We start from the raw sequence: 19,016 nt of genomic DNA on the forward strand, positions 1-19,016 counted from the left end.
AAAAAAAAAAGAATTGAAATAATTTAATGTAAAAGTTCTTAGTAAGTTGTTTAAGAAAAGTCCCAAGATGCAAAATGATAATATCTTTACAAAAGAATGCATGTTTACAATTCTAAATGTTGAATGAGTTTGTAAATGTGAATTCCATTTTTGCTCAGACTTTTGTATTCCCAGTTCTGTTGAATTACCTATAGAATTATAGTTCCTAAATATCCAAAATCTTAGTTTTCTACGCATATATAGACTGAATAAGTAAAATGTACATAAATGCTATTCAGTTAATTAATTTAAAAGCACTGTTTAATTTATAGAAGATTTTTGTCATGTACTTTCCTAAATACTAAAAGAATAATATGTCAGATGGTGTTTTGTAAATTCTTTAAAATCATAAAAATAGACTTCATACTTGAAGAAATTGGAAATAATACTCATACATTGTAAAATTGCTTCTCTTCACTCATAAATTGTTAGTTTTCTACACATATATGTAAGCATCATATACAATGAGAAGTTATGGAGACAGTGTGGTGTATTATAAAAATAACTAGCCTGGTGTCATTGAGACCTGAATTCAGTTTAATTCCACAAATCTCTGTTGAGGCACCTATTTTGGGCTAAGTACAGTGAGGTAATATAGCAATGTACACAATATTGTAGTTACCTTGAAAGAGGCAATTGAACTGGATTCTGAAACATGGTAAGAATTTGAATAATCAGAGGCCTTGGGGAAGGTTAAATAAAAGTATGGAAATAGGCATAGAATGGGATAGGATCTGGTGTTTGGATGTTAAGAAATCCTTGTTGACTGGAGTAGGAAATGTATAATAGTAAAACCGAGAAAAAAAAAAAAAAGATGAAGTTAGCTCCTGGCATGGCTTGAAAACAAAGTTTAGCAGTTTGGATTGAATTACCGAGGTATATAGTAAGTTGCTCAAGATTTGTAATTAATGATATGATTAGAGCCATAGTTTCAGGAAGATAGGTACTAGTGTGTTAATTATATTTCTAACTTGACCAATATTGCTTTAGTAAGTCACATTGACTTTGGAGCATTCTGAAGATTCAAATTATTTTTTCTGCTCTAAAAATATTTTTTGAATTCTGTGACAAAAATAATTTTGTTCTGTTTTGTTTTATTTGAGAAAATCAGATATAAGAAATTAATGCCTTAAATTAGGCCTGCTCCTTTATTTCCTCTTACTTTGGTAAAAAATTTACTTCTGGTCTCTTTTAAACAGCAGATTTCTTTTATGTTTTATGATATGGCTAAGTATATTTTAAAAGATTCTATTTATGTCCATCCTTGATGGTATTAAATGTTTCTTAATGAAGCCATATAAATCTATTTCTTGCCATCTCAGATTTTCAGTACAAACTGGAAAGAAAGTTACAGATCTCTGAGGTTTCCTTCCAGCTCCAAAAGTCTGTAGTTCAGATTTATTTTTTATACCTTATTTTGCTTTATTTAACTAGCTTATCAAGTCAGTTGATGATAAAACTAAATATGTTTAAGCTAATGCCTCAAATTGTTTTTAGAAAGAGGTAAATGGTTGTTATTAGGTAGTTTCTGTACTTAAATATAGAATAGTTTCTGATAATGATTTATTTACCTAAGACAGTTCTTTAGGAATTTGGGAATGTACTTAAAAGGGTTTTTCTTCTCCTGAATTGGTTGTCTTTATCAGCATATTTTCGCTGTTGGATTTACTCAGAAGAATATTGGAGTTTTTTTGAAAATGATAACTTGAACCATAATTCAGTTGAGCTAATACTGCTTCTTTTGTATTTGAATAGTTGGAATGGATAATGGAAAAGAAGCAATCGAGAGCGCAGCTGCATTTCTCTTCAAGACATTTCACTTGAAGGACTTTGTTGGTCAAAAGGAGACAAAGGCTATCAAACAGATGTTTGGTCCCTTTCCATCATCGTCTGCCACTGCAGCTTGTGATGCTACTAATCGAATTACTTCTCGTTTTCATCAAGACAATCTTACTGCCCTTGTCCAGATGACAAAAGAGGAATGTGATGATAGAGTTTTATTTGGTAAAAATTTAGCATTTTCATTTGACATGCATGATTTGGACTACTTTGATGAATTGCCAATAAATGGTGAGTCCCAGAAAACTATAAGTCTAGATTACGAGAAGTTTCTGAATGAACATTTTCAGGAGCATTCCACCCCAGAGATCAAGCCTGTGGAAAAAACAAATGACTCCTTTCTGTGGTGTGAAGTTGAGAAGTACTTAAATGCAACCTTAAATGAAATGGCTGAAGCAACAAGAATAGAAGATCTTTGCTGTACTTTATATGATATGCTTGCTTCTGTTAAAAGTGGTGATGAACTTCAGAATGAGGTATAGTTGAAGTTATTAAAGTTTTATATTAATGTGAACTATCTTAATGAAATAGCCTTTTAAAACATGGGTGGTAAGCAAAGAAAGTATTTCTTTAATATTGTGCTGCAATAGTCAAATATGTAGCCAAATGGTTTTACACAGTAGGCTTCTTTATCTTGCCACTAGATAGCTGTAGGAGGACAGTGAGTGTAATGAATAGCAGAAGGGTCAGAGGGCAGTTGTTAGGGTGTCCACATGTCCTGGTTACTCGGACAGTCCTAGTTAAATCTGTGGTTAAATTGTAATAATTAGTGCCCTGCTCCAAAAAGTGTATAGGTTTGAATGATAAATTATATGGTTACCCTAGTAATAACTGTTAACATTTGTCCAGCAGTTTCTATTTCTAAGAGGTCTTTGATGGAAATAATAAACTTCAAAATTTTAGAAATTCTACCTATATGTTCAGTGACTTACTAATTTAGAAAAATATTTTTGACTGGTTTCTATGTTTGAAAGAAAAAGCTTTGAACAACAAATTGATCTAGAAATAATTGGACTATTTTATATTGTTCAATAAAGAATTGTGTCTTTATATGTATTTTATATCACACAAAGGAAAACATTTTTTCCTTTCTGTGCCACAATATAATTGTGTTATTCAAAATGATGAAATATTCTTACTGTCACATGAAAAGTTTACCTTGAAGGGGTGTTTTGCTCTTAATACTCACATTATATTTCTTACCTGGTGTAAATTTAAAATAATGTCAACCCAATTTTAATACTGCATAAATTGGATGAAGAACATATTTGTTGAAGGATTAAGAAAGGTGGCATACTGTTGTAGAAACAGCAGAGGCTTCAAAATCAGATAGTCTTTCCTTCTTGTCGGTATGGAGACTTTAGTTAATTGGATCTCCCAGAAGCTGTTTCTTCTTGGGCTATCTCAAGGAAATACAAATGCAAAAGTTAAAGAATTTGTATAAGGTTTAAATGAGATATTTGTGAAATGATAATTAGCGTTTGGCAAATACTTATTATATAGTAGCTGTGATTATTTTTGTTACTCTTATTAGAATTTAAGAATTTTTAAGTCACACGGAGTATCAGTCAAGAATAGAAGAAAATACTAGGTTTTTTTCAGAGAAAATTTAATTTAGGGAATTAGCTAAATAGATATTTAAGAACTTAATTCATAGTAGTGATAGGTATTATGCTGATTAAATAAGGTAATTACTTAATTGATTAATTCAGTGATCAGTTTCATTTACCTTGAATGTTTTACACTTGGTTTAATTTATATCAGCTGTGGTTCACATTTATAAATGGATTTTCTGTAACATTCTGAAAATAAGAGTTTTAAAAATTTATGACAAACTTTATTTATAAAGGAAATGTTACTGATATTTTCTTATTATAATTGAATACATAGCAATTTTCCTATTATGATTATAGTAAACTGAAACTTATAAATGGCAAATTAATGGAAATTTTATTTTCTACATGAGTATACAACTATTTTTTTACTTCTGCATATCTAGAGTGAGGTTTGTATTTCTTCGTTCCTCAACACAAATTTTATCTATGTAACTGAATCTGATTGTTGGAGGGAAAATGTTTTCTAGTTCTCAAGATTGTTTTCATAGTCATCTTCATTGCAAGGTCAAACTGAATTAATACATCCATCCATCATATATTTGTTGTATGCTTACTACTTATTAGGTACGTGTTAGTTACTGGACATAAAAGGGTGAGTAATACAGTAATCTTGCTCTCAGGGAAGTAATTGTTTAGTAGGAGGAGACATGTCAATAAGTCTACTCAAATACCATAGGTATTATGATACTATATACAAAGAAATTGGGGGCATTGAACAACCAGTCATAGATTCTATAGGAGGGTTAGTATGGTAGGAAAAGTATTCATAGAGGAAGTTAAGCTGGAGACAAGTCTTAAAATATAACTAGATTTAACTTCTTTACGTGGACCATAAAGGTAGAGAGCACATTTTAGGTGTGAGAAAGACAATGACATGTTTAGAGAGTTGCAGTCTGTATAGTGAGGGTGCAGGATGCAGAGGGGGTGTGGAGAGACAAAGGTGGCAGATAGGTAAAGGCCAAGTAAGTTAATGCTTTGTACACCTTGTTAAGATGTATCATAAGCTGCTCTAAAACCTGTAGATACACCCTGTGTGGTTGGTTCCATGCTTTTTTCAACCAAAGTTTAATGGATGGTTTAACATGTGAGAATTTCACATTGTCGCAGTGGCTTAATTTAAGTAGTAGAGTTTTAAATGGTTCATCCCCTCAGTGTTTTGATTTTTCTCTGTGAATGAAAATAAACAATCATTATGTTTTTTTTGTTTTATAAGCATAGGTTATTCATACTTTTATATTAAATCCCTTTCTGTACAACTATATTATAGCAAATTTTCTGTATAATTTGAAGTTACGCGTCAATAGAAAAATGTTTAAATACAGGCACTCTTGACCACTGTTATTCTCACTTTAAGATGTGCTATACTTTATGTATTATCTGTTTACTTTTAAATCCCTCACATAAGCCTGGAAAAAGTGTAATCAAAAGAGTAATCCATTTATGTGATCACATAGTTAATTTTCATTTGTTTTTGAGCTTTTAGTTGACTCTATGAAATAGAAATATATTTAAATAACCACACTGTGTGCTGTGTCTCCAGAAATTTAATAGAACCATAGAAATATATTTTTACATATAACTTTAAAGAAGTATGCAAAAAGCTAGAGGTGTTTTTGTTTGACATACGATTTCCCAGTTCTGAATTTAGCTTAGTGACATAATAATGACTGATGATAAAGCTATTTTTAACGCTGACTATTTAAAGTCTTTTCCCCCAAGACTTTTATATTATTGAACGAGTGTGGAAGCATGAGAATAAAAAGTGTATGCATATGATGACATTTACCACAGGGATGGTACCAGAAAGGTACTAGACTAGTCTGAAACATGTAAAAAGAAATAATCCTAATGATAGTAATAAGAATGATGGCTACATTTGGGTGCCTACTGTATGACAGGCATTATGTTGAGGGCTTTATGTGCATCACTTCATTTAATCCTTACAGCAATGCTTTGAAGTACGCAGTGCTGGATTAAAAACTGTAGAAACCCTAAGCACTGAAAGGGCCGCACTTCTCCCCTATGTGGGATTTAAAAAAAAAAAAATGCATACTAAAGCAAGCATAGGAAAGTCTAGTAAAAGTTCATTTTACCATTGTGGCTAAGTTGCTGTCTTTTTCAAACAGCAAATTTTTTAAGAAAATTTTTCTCATTTTTTTTTTGGTGCCTCTGCTTTGTGGTACTTTTAGGAAATATTTTGTTGGCTTTATAGATTATTACTCACTGGAGGCATTTTATAGAAGACATTGGGAGATTTGTTCAAGGTTACAGAATAAGTAGTGGATCCCGGATTTAAATTCAGACATTCTGACCCCAGTGTGTACTTTCTTTGCCAAGAAGTCGACCTGTACATTTTTCTGTATTTGGTGCTTTGAAACGTGAAGCATTTTAAATATGTTGAGGAATCTTTGACTTTGACTCTTAATTAACACTTTCTTTAGAAACAGTGTCTTTCCTTTTTAGACAGTTCCAAGTATAGAATTGACTGCAATAAGAGAAAGGATGAAACCTTGAGACCCTGTTAAAGATGAGTTTTAATATTTCTTCAGGAATTACATTTAAAGTATTTTATGCTATGTTCTTGTGGGTGTTGAACTAATAAATAAACCCATTTAGGTTTCCCAGTACCATCATCTCTGTCTTGCACCTCTAAGTTATTCTCTCCTAAGGACTTTTTTTCTTTTTACTTCTGACTCCTGGTAATTTCTCTGCTAAGGCTATAGTTATTATGATTAAGCCTTAGAATTTGATTGGCCTAGAGAGTTTTTAAGTTCCTTTATACCCCTGAGTTTTATTTACTTTTAAAAATGTTTGTTAAACGTAATGTAGTACATTTTAATCACCAGAAGGAAATAAGACTTGAACAGTCTATGTTATTTTTTAATCAGGACCCATCCATTGTTGGTGCAGACATCTCCTTGTTGTTCCTGTTTTGTAATCAAAATAGACTTAAGAGCAATAGGTTTAGCTCTGTTGGGATCCTATAGTTAGTGAACTTTAAACAGAAACTTCCCCCCAGAAAGTAATGTTATTAGTAACAGCAAAACTACCATGTTTTGGGTACCTTTTATGTGTGGACCTAGACCAGCCTGTCTTCTTGACATAACCAGTTTCTTTAACAGTCCTGCAAGGTGGGGTAGTGGCTTCTGTATAAAGATGAAAAAAAAGAAGGCTCAGTTGTTTCCTAAATTCACAAAGCAAGATGTTGGTAGAAATTCTGGGACTTTTTCTCCATGTAGACCTTCCATTTCTGTCCAGTATGCCATCAGATTCTTTGAAGAGAAGGGCACTTAGCTCAAGGGTCTTTAAAGGAATTTCTTTTCCAGGTCAGATTCTGTCTCTGTTTGCTTACCTGTGGACCTTGGACAAATTGCTAAGCCCTTGTGAACCTCAGTTCCCTAATTTGTAAAATATTTGCTTCACAATGTTGCTGTGAGGATTTGTGAAATAATATATACAAAGTACTTAGCGTAATGTTTCACTAACTGTAGGCTCTCAAATGTTACTTTCTTTCCTTCCATATATGAGCATTATATATTTGCACATATCAAAGTTTTATTAGAGTATATTCCTTATAATAAATTTATACATTTTTATCTTTCAAGTAATTAATAAAATGATGCTTAAGGGCTAGGTCTTAATTCAGAGAATTATTTTTACTGCTGTTTTTTTTGTTTGTTTTGCTTTTTGAAGTCTCACTGTCCTAAAGAAAACCTTTTTACTCAGTTTTTGAAGTGAGTCCTGATTTTAACAGTCTTTGGTAAAATAGGAAAGGTGTTAATAAAAAATACGAAAATATTGGAGATATATTAGAGATGTATTGGAATATATCTTTTGGTATTGTTTCAATATTAAATGCTATTTGCAGAGTTATTAATGCTGATGTAAATATTGATGAAGTTATTGTACAATATAATCAGTTCTTAGAAAAAGTGAATTTTGAGTTGTACTGATATAATTATAGTTTGCTTTTGTGCAGCTGGGCTCATTCTTTATTAGGATTTGTGATTTCATGTTTGTATTAGAATTACGTCTTGACTCTATGCAGATGATGTTACTTCACCCATGGAAACTCGTTTCCAGAACCTATCCCTGTTCCAGATATGTGCCTGATCCTAAAAGTAGGAGTTATTTGATTAGGTTATCTTTTGAGGGAAGACTATATTTTTTGATATTCATTTGCATTATAAATGATTCTAGCATCCTCAGAAGTGTTGACATAGAATCATTAGTATGATTTAATACAGTGGTTCTCAACATTTTGTTCTCAAAAGTCCTTTACACTGTAAAAAAATTACTGAGGCCCGTATAAAGAGCTGACCCCCCGTGCAGTTGAAACACGCGTATAACTTTTGACTCCCTCCTAATTAACTATAGTACTAATATCCTGCTGTTGACTGGAAGGCTGACGGATAACATAAAAAATTGATTAACACATATTTTGTATGTTATATGTCGTATATACTGTATTCTTACAATAAAGTAAGCCAGAGGAAAGAAAATGTTATTAAGATAATAAAGAAGACAAAACGAGTTTATAGTATTTATTGAAAAACTTCATATATAAGTGGACCCATGCAGTTCAAACCCATGTTGTTCAAGGCTCAACTGTATTTTCTCATGAAACTTGTTGAGTCCCGTTCTTTGTTCTGTTGCATTTGCCATGTGTTAATGTTAAGCTTACAGTTAAGTAGTTTTCAGAATCCACCAGTTTTATCTTGTCTTTTTTTTTTTAATTGGGAATTTTGCTTTTGTTTCTCTTCATTATTTCTCATATATTTGATCTCGATGATTCTGAGATAAATCTGTAAACAGTTCCTGAACCTTGAGATATAATTCATTAGGATCTGAATACCCGGACTTATTTGAATGGGCTAGGTTTTTCGTCACCACTTTTTCCCTTACCATAGGTAGCATTTAATACAGTATTTGTTCTGCTCTTTCCAGTTTTAAGCTCATTTTCTCTGTAGGAGAAGATACAGGCATAGTGAGAATAGACTGCTTCTCTTGTCTTCCCCAAGAAAAGAACATGTCCTGGTTTTATTTCCTTGTTTCAAACATTGATAAAAGAACTCTTTTTGTTATTTCTCCCAGTTGTGTATGCTTAGATGTTTTTAGAGATTTAACCTTATAGACACTACTATTACAGGTTTTTAAAAACGTGTTTAACATGTTTGTTTTTATTGTGATTTTGCTACATTTTCTCTCACGTTCCTCTTGTTTATTTTCAGTTTATAGCTAGTATGTTAGCAATAGTGTTGTTGTTTTTTTTACGAAATGTACTGGAGTGATATTGGTTAGTAGAGTTATATAGGTTTCAAGTGTACAATTCTATAATACATCATCTATATATCACATTGTGTGTTCACCACCCAGAGTCAGTTCTCCTTCCATCACCATATATTTGACCCCTTTACCCTCTTCTACCATCCCCCCCTTACACTCTGGTAACCACTAAACTGTTGTCTGTGTCTATGAGGTTTTGTTTCTTTTTTTGTCTTGTTCCTTTTTGCTTTCAGTTTTATATCCTACATATGAATGAAGTCATGTTTCTCAACTTTTTCTGTCTGACTTATTTCGCTTAGAATATTAATCTCAGGATCTATCCATGTTGTCGTAAATGACACTATTTCATCTTTTCTTATGGCCAAGTAATATTCCATTGTGTATGTATACCACATCTCCTTTATCCAGTCATCTATCGAAGGACTTGGTTCTTTCCATGTCTTGGCCACTGGGAATAATGCTGCAGTGAACATAGGGGTATATGTATCTTTACGGATGAATGCTTTCAGATTTTTTGGGTAGCTACCCAGGAGAGGGGTTGCTGGGTCATATGGTAATTCTATTCTTAATTTTTTGAGGAGCCTCCATACTCTTTTCCATAGTGGCTGCACCAATTTACATTCCCGCCGGCAGTGTATGAGGATTCCTTTTTCTCCACAGTCTCTTCAACACTTGTTATTACTTGTCTTGTTGATAATAGCCTTTCTAACAGGTGTGAGGTGGTATCTTATTGTGGCTTTTGATTTGCATTACCCTGATAGTTAATGAAGTTGAGCATCTTTTCGTATATCTGTTGGCCGTTTGTATGTCTTCTTGGGAGAAGCATCTGTTCAGGTCCTCTGCCCATTTTTTAATTGGATTGTTTGTTTTTTTATTGTTGAGTTGTATGAGTTCTTTATATATTTTGGATATTAGCCCCTTATCAGAGCTGTTGTTTGCAAATATCTTCTCCCATTCTATTGGTTCCCTCTTTGTTTTGTTGATGGTTTCTTTTGCTGTGCAGAAGCTTTTTAGTTTGATATAGTCACATTCATTTATCTTTGTTTTTACTTCTCTTGCCTTTGAGGTCAAATTCATAAAATCCTCTGTGAACCCAAGGCCCTAAATTTAGTACCTATGTTTTCTTCCATGCAATGTATTATTTCAGGTCTTATGTTTAGTTCTTTGATTCATTTTGAGTTAATTTTGGTATGTGGTGACAGATAGCAATCTGTTTTCATTCTTTTGCTCGTGTCTTTCCAATTTTCCCAGCACCATTTGTTGAAGAGACTGTCTTCATTTTGTATTTTTTGCTCCTTTGTCAAAAATTATCTGCCTGTTATATGTTGGTTTATTTCTGTGTTCTCAATTCTGTTCCTTTGTTCTGTGTGTCTGTTTTTCTGCCAGCATCATGCTGTTTTGATTATTGTCACTTTGTAGTATAAATTTAATTCAGGAAGTGTTATACCTCCAGCCTTGGTCCTTTTTCTTAGTATTGCTTTGGCTATTTGGGGTCTTTTGTGATTCCATAAAATTTGATGATTTCATGTTCTATTTCTTTAAAAAATGCAATTGGGATTTTGATGGGCATTGCATTAAATATGTGTATTGCTTTGGGTAATATAACCATTTTAACTATGTTGATTTTTACTATCCATGAACACGGAATATCTTTCCATTTCTTTGTGTCTTCTTCAATTTCTAAAACAATGTACAAACGTGCATTGCATGCCTATATACTAACAATGAAATTTCAGGAAAAGAAATGAAAAAAAAAAACAAAACCCAAAACTTTCCTTTTTCAGTTGCATCAAAAAAGAATAAAATACCTAGGAATAAACTTAATAAAGGATATAAAGGGCCTATTTACACTGAAAACTATAAGACATTATTAAAAGCAATAGTATTTTATTAAAATCCAATCACTTTTTTTCTTTTCTTTTTTTCAGAATTGTGGAGGAAGACAAAAAAGTTTTTAATGAGGCTTCATTTTTTAATGCCACCTACTTTTTCTACACCTTTGTTTATTTTTCTAATTTTGAAAAATGTACCACTAGAAAATTTAGAGCACCTTTTATACACAAAATTCAGGAAATAAGTCATCTGTAATCTTACTACTATCCAGCCATAGCCACTGTAAATATTTTGGAGTATGTATATTTTAAAATTGTAATACTTCAAAAATGGCTCATATAATATATATAATTTGGAACCTGGTTTTTTGTTACTTCTATACATGTTTTTATTACAATATTCTATTGTATAATAAATTTTAATGGTAGCAGAGTGTTACATGTATCATCATATCCCAGTTTAACACTCTTCTATTGAATACTTGTTATATCTAGCTTTCTCCTAATATAAACAACATTGCAATAAGGACTGTTATGCTAAATATTTGCTCATACATATTTTCCCCTTGAGTACATTCCTAGCAATGAAAATTTTCCTTCAAAAAATACTGACAAAATACTTTACTGAAAGAATCTACCAGTGTACGTTTCTACGTCTAATGTATGAGTGTCCCTGTACTTAAATCTTTGCCAATCCTATACATATATGATACTTAAAAAAAAGAAAAAGTCCTTCCTTGCCTGCTTAGTAGAGGGAAAATGTTATCTCACTGTTTTAATTACATTTTTTAATTATTACTTAGGTTGAGTACTTTAAGGTTAAATACTTTTTTATATATTTTATCCACTTACTGTTTGAGAATTGACAATTTTTTATTTGATAAAGTTGGGTTACTTTTGTTATTTATGACAGATTTATGATGAGATTTTTTGGTTGTTGCAGATAAAATTATTAGTGCTTAAGCAGGTCTATCCATCTTTTCATTTAGGGATCTTCCTTTGGTGGTAACGCTTATAAAAACAATCCCCAAGACACAATCAAACCTCCCATTTTTTTAAAACCATTTTTTCTTTTTTAGTTTTAAAAGTTTTTTAAACTTTTTTAGTTTTTAGTTTCACTTTTTTGGGGTAGAATGTATTTGGATCAGATATATGTTTTTCTCTGTATTTAAATTGTGGGTACATATCTGAATTTGTCCCTATTGCATATAGCCATTTTCTCCCAAGGTTCTTGTTACTTCCACATTGTCTGTCATCTTAGTAATTCATTCCTACTTCTACTTTATAAGGGATGAAATTTTTATGAGGAAAACAAGAATTATTTGTTCCACTTTTAGCTGAATTTAACATTTAGGAAAGGTTAAGATAGCTTAAGTATTGTACCTGCTATAACGGGTCTCTTAAGTTTTGTAATCTATATTGGAGAAAGCACAAGCTATACTTTTTATTTACCTTGGTTGTATGTTGCTTTTTCCCCCCTTTTATGGCACCAATTATTAGAATATGGACTGAATGTGACATGATAAAATAAATAAATCTAAATTCTTACACTTGTAACCAAGAGTACCATTATTTCCACATAGGGAGACCTGGTTTATCAGCTGTATTTGTAAAAAACAAATTCCATATGCGTCAGCCATGGGAACTGCAAGTTTAAGTGGTTAAGGGCATAGATTTTTGAGGTTAGACACACGTATGAATCCTATTGGCCAAGTCACTTTTCTAGGCTGCACTTTTCTTACTTGTTACATGGAAAAGGGATTGGTTTACCATGTAGGATGGCTGTAGAAGTATACGATATAAAGCGCTTGAAGCTCTTAGAATACTGCCTAATAGTTGGTACATATTGCATATGTATTAGCTGTTGTAAGTAGTGATGTGTAGCTAGCAAACATTTTATTATTAACAAAGTAGTCTTATACATGGGTGATGATAATTCAGTTCAGCTCTTCAGGCTGCACCAGGTCACCACACTTTAAGGGAGAAAGACTCCTACTGAAGGTCTGTAGAGGAAAGTGATTAGATCAGTTAAAGTAAAAGAAGTAGAAATGATGTCTTATGATGAACAAAGAATAAATTGAAGTTGTAATCCTCAGGAGAAAGCTATGATGGGATAGGAAGATGGCTATGATATTTGAAGAGCTGTATATGGGAGAGGGATGGCCCAAAAATGATCACTGGATCTCTGGGGAGCACATCTCAGCTCAGGCAAACCTTTATAATTTTCAGAGTTCTTTAAATAATAATGATCTTAATAATAATCTTTTGGTGAGAATTGAGATGTTTTATTGGAGATATAGTCACATTTGCTGAATGATCACTTTGTTCAGATTTGTACAGTTGGATACTGGTGACTTGTTTAAGATATGGGGTAAAAGATACTCTGTTAATTTAAACTCACAACGAGGATTTAAAAATACTTGCTGTTTTCAATTTGTGACAATAATAGATTCTGAGCTATTATATATTGCTCTTAATTTGTTTATTTTTTAGCTGAGCCATCCTGCCACCTGTTGACAGCTCAGTGGCAGTTCAGCTCAGGCCAAGAATCGAACCGCTGTTGCTCAGAGCTCATACTCTTGAGCGAGCTCTTAACCAACTGAGCCACCCAGCCAGCCCAATTGCTCTTAATTTGAATGGTTGTTCAAGAAGTAAGACATTTTGCCAAATTTCATACCTTTTGTCTAATTCTTCTCTGTTAGACACTGTTCACTCATTCATTTATTCTCTGCTGTGTGTTGAGGTACTCTTAGGTTTGGGGAGACAAAGTAATCTAACAAAGTTTAATCAACCCACTCCAGTTATCTTGCTTTTTTTCAGTGTCCTCCTCTTAGAGCTTTCATACTTCAATTTAATGGGCAAGAAAATTGTGTTTGATATAATGAATGTTGTTGTTATTATACTAATTTGGAGAAACACATGGGTTATATATGTTGAGTGCCTTCTATAATATATTGATGTAAGAAAGAAATAAGTACATTTTAGTAAAATAAAGGATAAATTTCTGTGTTTTCAAGGTATTTAAAATGAATAAAAACATTTTGGATAATGTTTTAATTATCAGTTTGTAAACATAAATTAGTCTGATTACTAGATTCACAAACTGCTATAAGCATTTATTTAAATATTTAAAATTTAATACACTAACTTTGTTCAGCTTTATATATGCATGTGCACGTACACACATACACACATATGATAACTGAAATTTGTTTTCTCTAAGACAGTTAAAATCAGCATATTTTCAAAAAAAATCAGCATATTTTCTTTCTAAGAATCAAGGAAACTATCAATTTTTCATGTATATTAAAATGTAGAGTAAGCTTTTAAATATATAGTCGTACCTAGCTTTAACCTTACTATACACCAAATTAATTATAATATGTGGGTAATAAATATTGTTCACATTCCAAGTACTTTTAATTAAGTTGTAAATGACCTTGGTTTTAGCTTTAAATTATTGTTAGATTAAGTATCTGTAAATGAGCATTAATTATTCTGAAAATATAATTTATCTAATTCTCTGCAATGCCAAAACAGATTTGTGTAGCACATTTTTCTTGAGAGAAGAATAAATGCTAAATAAGTGGTGTCCTAATTTTCATGGTCGTTTTGTGTGTGTGCGTGTTAGGACTTAGTTGGTTTGGAATATATGAATATTTAATATTATTTTATGCTACAAGCCAAACTAAGAATAATTTACAATGGTATAAATAACATACACTGCTTTATGTAATTATTCTAATATTCAGTTCCAACATGGACTGTTAATTCAAAACCCTTTTCAGATTTTTTCAGTTTTTAAAATTTTCTTTGATCATACCTTAGTTTTCTTAGTTTTCAATATGCACATCTTGTTCATTTCATGTACAAATCTAGAATTGCTTATTATCTTTTTTAAAATGTATTTGGGTGACAATAGTTAATAAAGCTACATTGGTTTCAAGTGTACAATTCTATAATACATCATCCTGTATATCACATTATGTGTTCACCACCCATAGTCAGTTCTCCTTCCATCACCATGTATTTGACCGCCTTTACCCTCTTCTACCACCCTCTACCCTGCCTTACCCTCTGGTAATCACTAAACTGTTGAATGTGTCTATGAGTTTTTGTTCCTTTGTTTGTCTTGTTCCTTTGTTGCTTTCAGTTCTATATCCCACATATGAGTGAAGTGATGTGGTTCTCGACTTTTTCTGTCCGACTTATTTCACTTAGCATAATAATCTCAAAATCCATCCATGTTGTTGCAAATGGCACTGTTTCATCTTTTCTTATGGCAGGATAATATTCCATTGTGTATGTATATCACATCTTCCTTATCCAGTCATCTATCAAAGGACACTTTGGTTGTTTCCATGTCTTGGCCACTGTAAATAAAGCTGCAGTGAACATCGGAGCACACATATCTTTAATGTTTTCAGATTTTTTGGGTAGATACCCAGGAGAGGACTCACTGGGTCATATGGTAATTCTGTTCTTGATTTTTTCGAGGAACCTCCATACTGCCTTCCATAGCAACTGCACCAATCCACATCCCCACCAACAGTGTGTAAGTGTTCCCTAAATTTAATATAGTAAGCCAAAGCTTACTATAGTATATAATGTATGCTGTTTATTACACATATCAGAGGTGTACATACAACTGATTTTAAAAACACATATCTGTATAATTGAAAAAGGAAATATATGGGTTTTCTTTAATTTATGAGAATCAGAATGTCTCCTCTTTTCCTTGGGGCTTTCTTGGATAGGCACTGGTGCATTATATGGTTTTTCTATCCCCTACTATGTGTAGAATCCCAGCTTGAGTAGAGAATTTTTTAATTAGCCTGTTTTAATACCTAAGGTTATTCCAGCTTCATAAGTAACGTTTTAGAGGTTTTTTTGTTTGTTTTCAAAAAAGTTTCTATAAGGAAGTGGTTATCTCTTTCATGAAAGTTTGATACTAGTATGCTTTGAATACTGTCTGGCCTGATATCTTTTTGGAGGGCAGACTTTGATCACCATTTCAGATTTTCAGTAGTTGCTGGTTTATTCAGATTTTCTGTTTCTTCTTAAATCAAGTTTGTCAACTATGTTTTTCTGTGAAGTTAACCATTTCATCTGCGTACTTAACCTTTTTGCTATAAAGTTAGTCATAATGTCATCTTATTAAAATAAAAATTATACTACCTTTTAGTTACATTGCTCCTTTTAACCTTTTCTCTACAACTTTCTCATTTTTGCTAGAGGAGTGTTTGTTTGGTTTAGAGTACAGCTTTTAGTATTGTAGCTCTTGTCTTTCCTTTTTTCCCCCATATAATATAAAGGCTTTATTTTACTCATTTAGCATGTAAGAGTTTTAAATAAGAAGACAATCTGGCAGTTTAACAATGCTCAGGGTTGGGACAAGCCTGATGGCTTTCTAGTTAGTTACTTCCGGTTGTAACAGATATATTTGTTTCACAGTGGAAATGGGTTTCTTCTTTAAAATTTTTAATCTGTTTATAACTACTTGTTTTCTTATATTATCAATATTATCAATAATAATCGTGATAACATTTGCAATACTCTAAAAATATAAAGTCACCCCAAGTGACATTTATTGTGTTTGAAAAGTAAAATAGACCCCAGTGAGAAATTCCAAAAGAGATGTGTGTTTTTGGCTGGTGACTAATGCTGATATAAGACAACCCTGTATTGATTATGAATTACCTCTTAGTTGCTTACTCATTCTCTTCACAAGGATTTGTTAAGTATCATACACACACACACACACACACACATGCATGCACACACACGCACGCGCGCGCGCACACACATTTTTGCTAGTTACAATAGTATAACACAAGTGATAATCCTTCAACTTTATAAAACTATCAACAGTAAGAGAATAATCATGGAGTGATGATAGCTTTGTAATTCTTTCTTGAATCATATGCCATCTTTTAATAGACTTTTTAGAGCAGTTTTAAGTTTACAGAAAAATTGAACAAAAAGTATATACCGCTTTTGTTTCATAAATTATTTTAATAGAAGGAATTGCTCTGTTGGTTTTTGAGCTTCACAGTATTACTCATTTTAAAGTCTTTGTCACAATGTTCCCTATCACTCTCTTCTGGCGTAAATTTATGTTCCATTGTTAATTTTGTTGACTATCATTTTTAGTATAAGATTTCTTCGTATGTTTTAGAATTCTAACTTTTATGCTGATGTTGATTTGTGACTTCTCCCATCCACTTCCCCTCTTCTCACTGTCTTAGATTCTTGTAGTAGCTGTGGCCCCCAGTAGCTTTCTTTTCATCCCCTTCTCGTGTACAGGGGAGCCCCATGTTCACACCCTGGCTTCCAAGCCCTGTTCTAGTGCCCACAGTGTATGGAGCAATGTTCTTCTAGGTTAACAACCACAGGATACACAGTCCCGGCCCTGCTCTCCAGAACTGGAACCCAGCTTGTCACTTTAGCTCTACTTGGTGCTTTGCCTTTTTTGCTTAATTTCTGGTCCCGGGATGTACTTGTCTTGATTTTAAGTTTGAAGTATCCCGGAGGTTTTTCTTTCTTTTTTTACCAGAGGAGGTGGATTAAGTCATGAATTTTGTGCCGTCTTTTCTTCTTCATCTTAATCTGTAATACTTGTTCTTTCAGAAGACATCCTTCCCTTTTTATCTTAGGTATAAAAGGGAAGGAGTTTTTCAAGAAAATTTTAAGATGATTAAGAATAAAATACATTATAGTTTTTTTTTAAGAAATTACATCTTTATAGGATCATATTTTTATTGTGACAGTGTTTAAGTGTTTAGCTATATACTAAAACTTGAAAATAGTAGAATAAATTCAGTATATAGAATGTATATGCCAATTATACTGCCACAATCAGTGACCAATACACACTCAAATATTCCTTCTACTTAGGGTTAAAATTGAAATCTTGAGTTTGCTCACGGTAATTGAAAATTAATCATGATGGTTATGTTATTTTAATAAGGCCTTAACTACAGCCCTTACAAGTATTTTGATGATTCTGGGAGGAATAAAATAAAAAATAAAAAAGCAGGAACTAATTATTACTTATATTATTGTTACTAAGTCTTATTTATATTTTGCTTTATTTTGGTACTTTTAATCCTGTCTCCAGTTTTATATGAGTTCTCATAACTTAGTTGCTTATGCATTTTATATATCAACTGATACCCAGAAAAAGTGATGTGTGATAGAATACTCTTGGGGATTGAATTCCTGTGTAGATAGAGAGTTTAGTGCTTTGGAAATCCCCCAGATAGTAAGGTCCCCTGATAAATGCTGTGATGTTTATTGTCTGTGCCAATAAGGAAAGAGGCTAAACATTATCGCTTGCATATTATCAGTCTACCATGAAATGTAATAAATAACATACAAATATTAAATGTATAATGAGGAATTACTGGTATTTCTCTGAAAAATATTTTCTTTTGATATACAAAGAAATAAGTTTACTTGAAAAGTAATACCTCATCCACTTACCCCATTTTATAAATCTTGCCATATAAATGCTCAAGCAAATTTTTAATTCCTGTATGTAAGCTGCTTTTTCTTTTCCTAACTAGCTTAGTTTAAAATTTCATGTCTCTTTTACTTGGAAGATGGCTACCTTCTGATGGACACTGTGCATTTGTGTTGCATCTCCATCCTTCTTAATTAGTACCAGTTAGATATTAGCCTAAGGAATTTGCTTATTAACTCAAGTGATTAAATAGTTAAAACATTCATTTTATTGCTATTATGAAATAAAAATTATTAATATTATTAAAATTACTAAAATAATTTTTTAGTGATAAACTGTTTTAGAAAATGCTCTGATGTCAGAGTGATTCCCATGTGGTTAAATTGTGTTCGATAAAACTAGATCTTTTTCTTTGAAAAATAACATTTGATAGAGGAAATAAAGCTTAAATTGTTCCTTGTATTTTAGTTATCAGCTGATTTGTCTACATGATAAGGGATTTTTTTTTTGCTGACATAACTTCTGGGGTTCATTCCAAATATGGTGAATATCTGAAAACCTGTTTTATTTATTAATTTAGTGATGCTTTATATACTTAGCAGACAAAATGTGAAAAAAAATTGATAAATCAGAATCTGGGTTATATTACTTAAAAATAAAATAAAACTTTTTCTTATCAAGTAATGTATGTTATTATAGAAAGGTTTGAAAAGATAAAAATAAGGAAAAATAAAAAGTGTACAGCTTAGTAAAATTCTTTAGGCATTTATCTGTATAGGACTTGGTTGCATATTTTTATGGATGTGATAGTATTGGGTTGTCGGAAAAGTCATGACATTTTTTCTATGTTTTTTGTTGCAAAAATTCATCATGACTTTTCCGACAGCCCTATATATATATATATATATATATATATATATATATATATATATATATATA

At 32.0% G+C, this 19,016-nt stretch overlaps 1 protein-coding gene across 1 annotated transcript in view; it reads left to right on the forward strand.

Moving 5' to 3' along the window:
* Window positions 1-19,016, forward strand: part of ASCC3 (activating signal cointegrator 1 complex subunit 3) — a 311,675-nt gene that overhangs the window by 30,213 nt on the left and 262,446 nt on the right. The window contains exon 4 of the mRNA XM_019643638.1: window positions 1,795-2,354. Coding sequence (XP_019499183.1) covers window positions 1,795-2,354 — 560 coding nt within the window. The remainder of the gene's footprint in view (window positions 1-1,794; window positions 2,355-19,016) is intronic.

Source organism: Hipposideros armiger, unplaced genomic scaffold (assembly GCF_001890085.2).
Source record: "Hipposideros armiger isolate ML-2016 unplaced genomic scaffold, ASM189008v1 scaffold_81, whole genome shotgun sequence".
NCBI lineage: Eukaryota > Metazoa > Chordata > Mammalia > Chiroptera > Hipposideridae > Hipposideros > Hipposideros armiger.